The sequence below is a fragment of the Gymnoscopelus microlampas genome (genome assembly GCF_963454915.1).
Source record: "Gymnoscopelus microlampas genome assembly, chromosome: 11".
NCBI lineage: Eukaryota > Metazoa > Chordata > Actinopteri > Myctophiformes > Myctophidae > Gymnoscopelus > Gymnoscopelus microlampas.
In genome coordinates this window covers 41,846,369-41,856,486 of record NC_139948.1, presented here as the reverse complement: position 1 = coordinate 41,856,486, position 10,118 = coordinate 41,846,369, and the positions used below count along the sequence as shown (strand labels likewise).

Genomic DNA, 10,118 nt, shown 5'->3' with positions numbered 1-10,118 from the left:
AAAACAAATTTCCCCTGGTTTTGGCTAAAGATCATGGTTTTCACACGGTTTAAAAAACGAATGGTAAGCTCCGGTTGTATTTTCTTTTCTTTGATCGACAAACGGTAATCCTCTTTGTGTTTAAAAACGATCTGATAGCCGATCGGAGGCTAAGCTAATCTAAGATGGCCGGTGGGGAAACGTCACAGCCACGTCACAGCCAAACGGATATGACGTTTGCAGCCTCTTTTACCGGCTGATAACACAGAAGAAGAAAAAGGAAAAAAAGTGTAAACATTATGAGGGCTCGTACGTCCGTCGTTGCTGTTTATAAACACCATCCGATCGCGGATTTTAATGGATATAATTTTTTTGTGAACGGTTCAAAATAAACTCTGGCAGGGAATGTGTTAAAGGGGGATTTTGGACCACGGTTTTCTTACCTTTTCTATGATCTTAGGATGAATGTTACAGTAGAAAATAAATCATAACTCCATCGCGGCTCCGCCACAGCTTAAAACGTGCGCCAATAGGCCTTGCGTTAAAAAACAAAACAAAACAAAACAAAAAGGAAGTCTAGCTAGACGAGATTGAAAACTCGAGACTTCCGTTTTGGGTTGCATAGTGCTCTGTCACTATGAACGTCAGAATTGTGAGAGAACACTATTAGTCCAGGGGCCAACACTGATATTTTCACAAATTGGTACCACCTGAGGTGGCCGTAAAGTTTTTGTATTTTTGTATTCCTACATGTCTCTAGTTTATATTTTGGTATGATACATCTTCCAATTCAGTAGCTTAATGGCAGTTATCACTACCTACCAGCTAATGTATCCGGTAGGAGACACAAAGTAGAATCTTTGTGTCTCCTACCGGAAATACACCCGGGCATCAAATTATTGCGACAAAAAACAAAATATATCCATGTATTCAAGGCTTCATGGGGTGTGCAATTGATAACTTCTCAGATTTTTGGTGTTTGCAAAAAGACTGCTTTCCATAAGCTTGTAAAAGTTGACCCTCCTTCGGTCTAGGGTGGTCATAGCTGAATGGGTAGAGAGTCCCCCTGGGAAACTTAAAGGGTCTACACCATGAATTTTAACTTTTTCTTCATTTTTGTGTGTTTTTGGTCTCCCCCACCTCTCTTCTGTTCCAACAAATACCCGACTTCGAGCATGCAGGCTTTCATAGGCTATCTGTGGTTTTCATGTAAATTGGTCTGAAAACAGTCCGTCAGATTTGTTCCCCCACCCTACGTCACGTCTGGGAACAATTCCTCCCGTTTTTCAGTTCTAACCACACAACTCAGAACCAGGACATGACATGCATACAAACTGGCTCAATAGCGCCCCGTGCCAAACAGGACAATGTGGTATTGCAGGTGAAAGTGCTTTATAAGCCAGAGAGAAGTTAGTTGGAATGAGTATATCTGAGGCTTGATTTAGGCTCAAACCTTTTGAAAAACGTTTGAGGGACATAAACAATATGATATCAAATATTATTATTATTTTTTAAATTCATGGTGTAGCTCCTTTAAAGGAGGAGTTCACCCAAAAAATGATTAATTTCTGTCAATTGCACACCCCATGAAGCCTTGAATACATGGATATATTTTGTTTTTTGTCGCAATAATTTGATGCCCGGGTGTATTTCCGGTAGGAGACACAAAGATTCTACTTTGTGTCTCCTACCGGATACATTAGCCGGTTTAGAGTGATTACTGTCATTAAGCTACTGAATTGGAAGATGTATCATACCAAAATATAAACTAGAGACATGTAGGAATACAAAAATACAAAAAATGTACGGCCACCTTAGGTGGTACCAAAATCTGCCTTGGACCCTGGACTATATGCAAAAAAAAAAATCATAACCCCCGACATAAGTGTTGGTACCCCCTCCCCCTGAAAATAACCTGGATCAGCCCCTGGTTGACACATCAGCTCTTCTCTTTAATTTAATCTCTTCATCAGGATGTGGTTTTTCTATAATGCCAACGTTTTCTTACTGACATGTTGACAGGAAACTGTCGTCAATAACACATCTTCCAGTGAATCTGAAATGGAAAACCCCAAAAAACGGATGTCTCGACTCTCGAGGTTGAAATCTTGAGATTTCAATCTCGTCTAGCGAAACAAAAACGGTCCAAAACTCCCCTTTAAGCCTTTCTTTTACACTTCTTAGTATGCAAAAGAAATATACTTGACGTTAATATAGTAACCACACTACTATCAATATTGCAATATAGAAATACTCTGTTACAAGTAAAAGTCTGGAATAAAAAAAAATACTTGAGTAAAAGTACAATAGTATTGGTATCAAACTGTACTTAATGTACCAAAAGTAAAAGTACTCAATATGCAGAATGTCCCATTTCACAAGTTTTCAAATGTATAACATTTATACAAATCTTTTTGCAGATCTACAAGTTCACAATGTGTCGCATCCCAACACATTGTGAGCTTGTAGATCGGCTATTTTCAAATGGGCGAAATGTATATAGGCCTGAAGTGGTTATGTATGTTTTGTAATACTAATCACAATCTACAAAGTAACCAATAATTGTAGTGGAGTAAAAGTATAATATTTGCCTCTGAGATGTAGTGGAGTAGAAGTAAAAGTACTGAAAATTGAAAATACTCCAGTAAAGTAAAAATACTTCAAAATTGTAATTAAGTACATTACTTGAGTACATGTACTTAGTTACTTTACACCACTGATGGAGATGAATCATATAATACAGCAGTAATTTAGTCAAAAAGGTACAAAAAGGTGTAAATGTTGCTCATGCCATTAATTATGTCTGTCTTTCACAAATGAATGACTACTACTAAAGCAGGGCCTGTTAAAATAAACTAGTGCGATAACAATATAGTACATGTTATTGTTGGCTTAATTGTTGGTGTAGCACTACCTGGGGAAAAAACCCACAAGCCGCCACTGGGTATCTCTACTCTTACTCAAGTACTGGGGTCGAGTACTTCATCCGCCTCTGACCGCTGATAGTTTGTAGTTCGGAGGTGCGCGACAGCATGTGTTGTGGACCTGACCTGACCTGAGCTCAACGTTTTTGTGGTTTTGTTGGAAAGGAAGTCAACAACTTCCTCTTACAATGTCAAGAGTAAGAGGAAGGGCAACACCCTATTAGGTTTGTCAGTTGAAATGTTTTAACCATTGTGGGTGTGTCGGATGTAACCAACATCGTATACATACTGCTGTATAATTCGGTCCTGGGGGTTGGTTGGTAGAGGAGCCTGGTGTACTTGTAACGCACACACCCGTGCACACTGAAGTACATCCTTGCATGCCCCCACACACACACACACACACACACACACACACACACACACACACACACACACACACACACACACACACACACACACACACACACACACACACACACACACACACACACACACACACACACACACACACACACACACAGTTAGACATCTGGATCTTAGCACACACACACCTCGTGCACAAGCTTAGAAAACAGTGTGCATGTACACACACACTGAGTATAAATATCCACTCTGAGTTCACTTCTGTCTCTTGTCCAGAAAAGCTGTAAGTATATGGAATAAGGACATTACCGCGAGTGACTGCAAAGACAAAGTAAGTGGCACATGTTTAATTACTATTAGCCATTTTGTCTAAATCTCGCTAACGGTGTTCCCTTCCTGTGTGGTTCTCTACCGAGACAAAATAAAATAAATATGCTCCAAAGAGCCAAATGTATAGTGAACAATTAAAAGTAGACAAAACAATGCCTACAGTATATGTATGATGGACGTTGTGGTGAACTTTTGCCATGATTTCAATAGACCATTCCTTTAGTCTTGAATTAATGGTAATTTATTTTTAATTATCTGGTGTCTCTAACCGTTTCTTTTCTCTCTGTTCTTCCTAGAATGGGACGTGCTGTTGTTGTACAAAAAGTCTGTATGTACCTTGGGTCCTTTGGTCACGTGTTGAGCATTTTGTGCTGTGTGTTTCCAGCATGGACTACCTCATTTGACGATGACGGATCCATTGACACTGGACAGGTAATCAAAACAGGACAATTGACTATATGCACACAGTGGCCATTGTGTTCTCATGTCATACTCGAGGGTGCACGTGAATATGGTCAATGTACCATCATAACCATCATCACTATAAAACACCAAATAGTCGTCTGGTTGTTTAAACCGGACTCAAGACCCGCTGTGATGGTATCCACGCAGGATGTACAGTGGGCCAAAAAATGATTTAGTCAGCCACCATTGTGCAAGTTCTCCCACTTAAAAAGATGAGAGAGGCCTGTAATTTTCATCATAGTTATACATCAACTATGAGAGACAAAATTAGGGAAAACAATCCAGAAAATCACATTGTCTAATTTTTAAAGAATTTATTTGCAAATTTTGAGGAAAATAAGTATTTGGTCAATAACAAAAGTTCATCTCAATACTTTGTTATATACCCTTTGTTGGCAATGACAGAGGTCAAACATTTTCTGTAAGTCTTCACAAGGTTACCACATACCACACACTATTGCTGGTATGTTGGCCCATTCCTCCATGCAGATCTCCTCTAGAGCAGTGATGTTTCGGGGCTGCCGCTGGGCAACACAGACTTTCAACTCCCTCCAAAGATTTTCTATGGGGTTGAGATCTGGAGACTGGCTAGGCCACTCCAGGACCTTGAAATGCTTCTTACGAAGCCACTCCTTCGTTGCCCGGGCGGTGTGTTTGGGATCATGGTCGTGCTGAAAGACCTAGCCACGTTTCATCTTCAATGCCCTTGCTGATGGAAGGAGGTTTTCACTCAAAATCTCACGATACATGGCCCCATTCATTATTCCCTTTACACGGATCATCCTGGTCCCGGTCGTCCTGGTCCCTTTGCAGAAAAACAGCCCCAAAGCATTATGTTTCCACCCCCATGCTTCACAGTAGGTATGGTGTTCTTTGGTTGCAACTCAGCATTCTTTCTCCTCCAAACACGAGAAGTTGAGTTTCTACCAAAAAGTTCTATTTTGGTTTCATCTGACCATATGACATTCTCCCAATCCTCTTCTGGATCATCCAAATGCTCTCTAGCAAACCTCAGACGGGCCTGGACATCTACTGGCTTAAGCAGGGGGACACGTCTGGCACTACAGGATTTGAGTCCCTGGCGGCGTAGTGTGTTACTGATGGTAGCCTTTGTTACTTTGGTCCCAGCTCTCTGCAGGTCATTCACTAAGTCCCCCCGTGTGGTTCTGGGATTTTTGCTCACCGTTCTTAAAAAAAAAAAAAAAAATGGAGGAATGGGCCAACATACCAGCAATAGTGTGTGGTAACCTTGTGAAGACTTACAGAAAACGTTTGACCTCTGTCATTGCCAACAAAGGGTATATAACAAAGTATTGAGATGAACTTTTGTTATTGACCAAATACTTATTTTCCTCATAATTTGCAAATAAATTCTTTAAAAATCAGACAATGTGATTTTCTGGATTTTTTTTCCTAATTTTGTCTCTCATAGTTGATGTATAACTATGATGAAAATTACAGGCCTCTTTTTAAGTGGGAGAACTTGCACAATGGTGGTGGCTGACTAAATACTTTTTTGCCCCACTGTAAACCGAGACGCCCTTGGCAGTCTAGGGAGAAGGTACTCTCGCGTAGCCAGACAACTATTCCACAATCTCTGAATGCTATATAGAGTCTGGAACTACAACTCCCGAAATCCGAGAGAGGAAACTGTCACTTCAGTTCACGAAAATATATTTTAAAATATCTCTACATTTTATTCTTTAATTTCCATTTCTGCTAAGCATCAAGCTAAATATACTTGATGATGATTTGTATTTATATTAGGATGAATTTGCGCGACTGTAAAGACGAAACGGAAGTGGGGAGGAGGCTTCATATCCGGTTTATATTCTAATCATGATCAGAGCTTCCGAGTCCCAGACTGTATGACCGGAAAGATTTGAAAATTGTGGGAGGCAACAGTCTGGCCACACGAGACTAGGGGAGAAGGAGAATTAGTGGGACCGGAAACAAAACGGGTCTTTCAGATTTTTAGCGGTGCCAACCGCTCTACATTTGACTCTGTCCGTATGAGTGTCCGTCCGTCCGTCCGTCCGTCCGTCCGTCCGTCCGTATGTTATGTCCGTCCGTATGTTTGAACACGGCAAGGTAGCAACACATGCGCCACTTCAACACACACACACACACACACACACACACACACACACACACACACACACACACACACACACACACACACACACACACACACACACACACACACACACACACACACACACACACACACAAGCCAATACTGCACACACGAACACACACACACACACACACACACACTTGCCGTCCGTATTAGCACGGCGTATGAGCACGGGATGAGCACGGCAAAGAAGCAACACATACAAACACACGCACACACACACACACACAGACTTGGAGATTGCCTATGCCATCTCTCCTCTCATTGGCCACACGTGCCACTGGTTATCAAAGAGGGGTCCAGGGACCCCCAGCGTATGTTATGTCCGTCCGTCCGTATGAGCACGGTATGAGCACGGGATTTTAAACAGCAATAACTCCAGTTTGCAGCATGCCACCAAGTCCAAATTTGGTATGTGGACTTAGACCACCAATAGGGACGAGCATTAATTGCTAAAGCCCCGCCCCCTCTGTCTTCCCATTGGCTGGCCTTTAAACAGCCATAAGTCAAGTTCGCAGCATGCTACGGAGTACAAATTTTGTACATGGACTAAAACCACCAATAGGGACAAACTGTAATTACTTAAGCCCCGCCCCCTCTGTCTGCCCATTGGCTGGGCTTTAAACAGCCATTATTCCAGTTTGCAGCATGCTACCAAGTACAAATTTGGTAAGTGGACTCAGACCACCAATAGGGACGAACTGAAATGAGTTGCGCCCCACCCCAAAGGCACCGCTTCCTTCACACAGGGTGTGATTTTCATATTCCATCCTGATTGGCTAAAATTGGCTTCCAAAGTTTGCAGGAGCACTCCGTTTTGAACAAAATGCCTCAAAATGTCAATTATCTCGACTAGACCGTATAACCGTCGGGGGATATGAGCACCCAACGCGCGCGTCATGGTCCGCTTGTTTCACGGATGTGGCAACACCGACGCTTGTTTCACGCACATGATTTGGCAACACGGGAGCCAGCGAACACAAAAACGAGACGTTCTTTACAGTCACTATAAGAAAAATAAAAACATCAGAATTTCAAGCCCGCTTATAAAATATCCTCAGATTAAGCTAAATCTCTCTTGTCTCTCTTATTCTCTCTTACTCCACAGGGCCTCTGGAAGAACTCCAGAGGCCCCGACTCCCTGCTGCAGCTCCCAGCTGACCTGCAGGCTGCTCGGGCCATGGTCATCATCAGCATAACGATCACCGACCTCACGCTCCTCATTCTCTTCATTCCCCTCTTTCCTCATTTCTATGTCCGTGCCGAGTTCCGTGCCGATTTCACCTGTGTAAACGAAGACGACAAGGCCAAGATCATCCTGGTAGCGGGGTTAGGCATGATACTGGCCGGACTCCTGATTATCATCCCCGTCAGCTGGTCCGCCTACACTATCAACCGGCAGAGAAAAGTGGGATTCTGCATCTTTATGGGCTGGGCTGGTGGAGCTCTGCTAATTCTGGCTGGAGGCCTTCTCTGCTGCTTCAGGAGGCCCGGTTCTGGTAGCTCAGGGGGAACCGCCACATACAGGAGTGCTTCCGCCTAATATGTGTAATATTCATGCAAAGGCGGTTTTAAAAGGGACATGTGGATTGATTGGATGGGGGGGGGGGGGGGGGGGGGGGTTAAATATGTAATATTAACTCACTGAGTGCCATTAACGTGTTTCACGCGTTTTACCGCTATTGCGCAACGTGCCATTAACGTGTTTCACGTGTTTTTGAAAAAATTGAAAAAAAACATTTTTATTTTTATTTTTTTTGAAAAAAAATGTTCAGAACCCAAGATATCATTACCTGAAGATGTGCAGCTCCATCCACTCCTTGTTTAACTAGAACTAAAAAAGGCTATATCTCTCTTCCTAAGCACTTTTTGTTTTCTGAGAAAAAAACTCTGGCACTTTTCAGAATCAATTCTGAAATAATTCTGATTATTATTACAAAACATATATTAACTCACTGAGTAGTGAGTTAATATATGTTTTGTAATAATAATCAAAATCTACAAATTAACTAGTAACTAAAGCTCACAACGCGTCGTTATGCGACGCGTTGCTTGTAGATCTGCTATTTTCAAAAGACATGTGATACGGGACATTCAGCATAATAAGTACTTTTACTTTTGGTACTTCAAGTACATTTTGATGCCCATACTTTACCGGACTTTTACTTGTAACAGAGTATTTCTAGATTGCAGTATTGATACTTTTACTTGAGTAAAAAATGTGAGTACTCTTTCCACCTCTATAACCCCAACCTCTATAATGCTTAAGTGGTTAATTGTTTTGTTCATAATATTAAATGTGTTTAATCAGGCAATATAGCCTCTAGAGCGCAAGTACGATGTTCTACAGATTAATGTATGTAATTAGAGCGTGTTTTACTTTACAGAGGTTTATGTAGGAGAACATTTCACTGAGCGGATGTTTATATTTGGTTCTTATTATGCGAGGGAGGAGAAAAAAACAGGAATAAAAAAAAAGTTGACTGCTGAATTTCCCCTTTTGTCAAATAAAACTTGGCAATTTATTTAACCCATTAAGACCAGGAACACATACTGTGTCATTTTAAGATGTCTTCCATCCATTCAAAAATAGCAGATCTACAAGCTCATAGCATTTTATATCTGCTATTTTTTCGAAAGATCGTGAAAATGTGTGCAAATCTTTGAATATATGTTTTTTAAAGCAAACATTTTTTAACAAAAAATGTTTCTTCTGGGGGATTCTACAAATGTCTTCTAAATCCTAATCGTTGTTTTGAAAAAACTTATGTTGTTATAATCAGTGGTTCTCAAACTTTTTCACGTCAAGGACCCCCCAAAATTACATGTATTTGGCCGCGGACCCCCATCTCAAAATATTGTGTTCCAGGGACCCCCCAAAAGCAAAGATTTGAGTTAAAAATGTTGTCTTTAAAATATAATATATATATACAAATTTTCACAATGTTAAAAAAAAAGAAAAACATTCTGGCACTCAGTGAGTTAAAGTGGTTACACAGACGCGTTCCCGGTTTTAATGGGTTAAGAAGGAAAGGCAAAAAAAAGCGATGGAGGGCAGAGGTGTGATTGTTTTGTAATTTCCCCCAGTCTAGGTAGGAGCACGCATACTGTTAGAATAGAAGTATTACTGCGTGTCAAAGTGGAGGATTTGCATTTCAGAAATGTGTGGGATTATGAAGGCGTACTTTTTTTTCCTCTCCCCGGCTCTAACTTAACCCATTAAGACCGGGAACGCATCTGTGTGTCATTTTTAGATTTCTTTGGGTATTTCAAAAATAGCAGATATACAAGCTCATAGCTCGGCATCGAGAGATATATAGTTTTTCAAAGCGAACATTTTTAACTCAAATCTTTGCTTCTGGGGGGTCCCTGGAACAACATATTTTGATATGGGGGTCCTTGACATGAAAAAAGTTTGAGAACCACTGATATATATATATGTACGTTTACATACGTTTTAAAAAAAAACTGTTTAGAATTTAGAAGACATTTGTAGAATACCCAGAAGCAAAGATTTGAGTTACAAATGTTCGCTCTAAAATATTTATATAAGCCTATATGCAAAGATTTGCACAAATATTCACGATTAAAAATACATAAATAGCAGATATACAAGCTCATAGCGCGGCACTCGGTGCCGCGCTATGAGCTTGTATATCTGCTATTTTTGAATAGCACAAAGGAATCTAAAAATGACACACAGATGCGTTCCCGGTCTCAATGGGTTAATTTTATTTTCAGCTGTGTTAGTCTGTTGATTGTCTTTGTCATAGACAAAGAGTAAATGCAGGATCATTTTCATGTGAATAAATGATTGTTTAAAAACTCGCCATGCCACAGTTATCTCTCCATTTCTCCCTCTGTCTGTCTGTCTGTCTCTCTGCCTCCCAGCATCATAAATAAATTACACTATTGGC

The 10,118-nt window shown here is 40.8% G+C and overlaps 1 protein-coding gene across 1 annotated transcript; it reads left to right on the top strand.

Annotated features, from left to right (window-relative positions):
- The first annotated feature begins 3,427 nt into the window (after positions 1-3,427).
- LOC311056305 (claudin-4-like) lies at positions 3,428-7,782 on the top strand. The gene is made up of 3 exons (XM_084072832.1): positions 3,428-3,600; positions 3,896-4,031; positions 7,310-7,782. The coding sequence occupies exons 2-3, from the start codon at positions 3,897-3,899 to the stop codon at positions 7,742-7,744; spliced, it is 570 nt and encodes a 189-aa protein (XP_083928958.1). The 5' UTR covers positions 3,428-3,600; position 3,896; the 3' UTR covers positions 7,745-7,782.
- Positions 7,783-10,118: the final 2,336 nt, after the last annotated feature.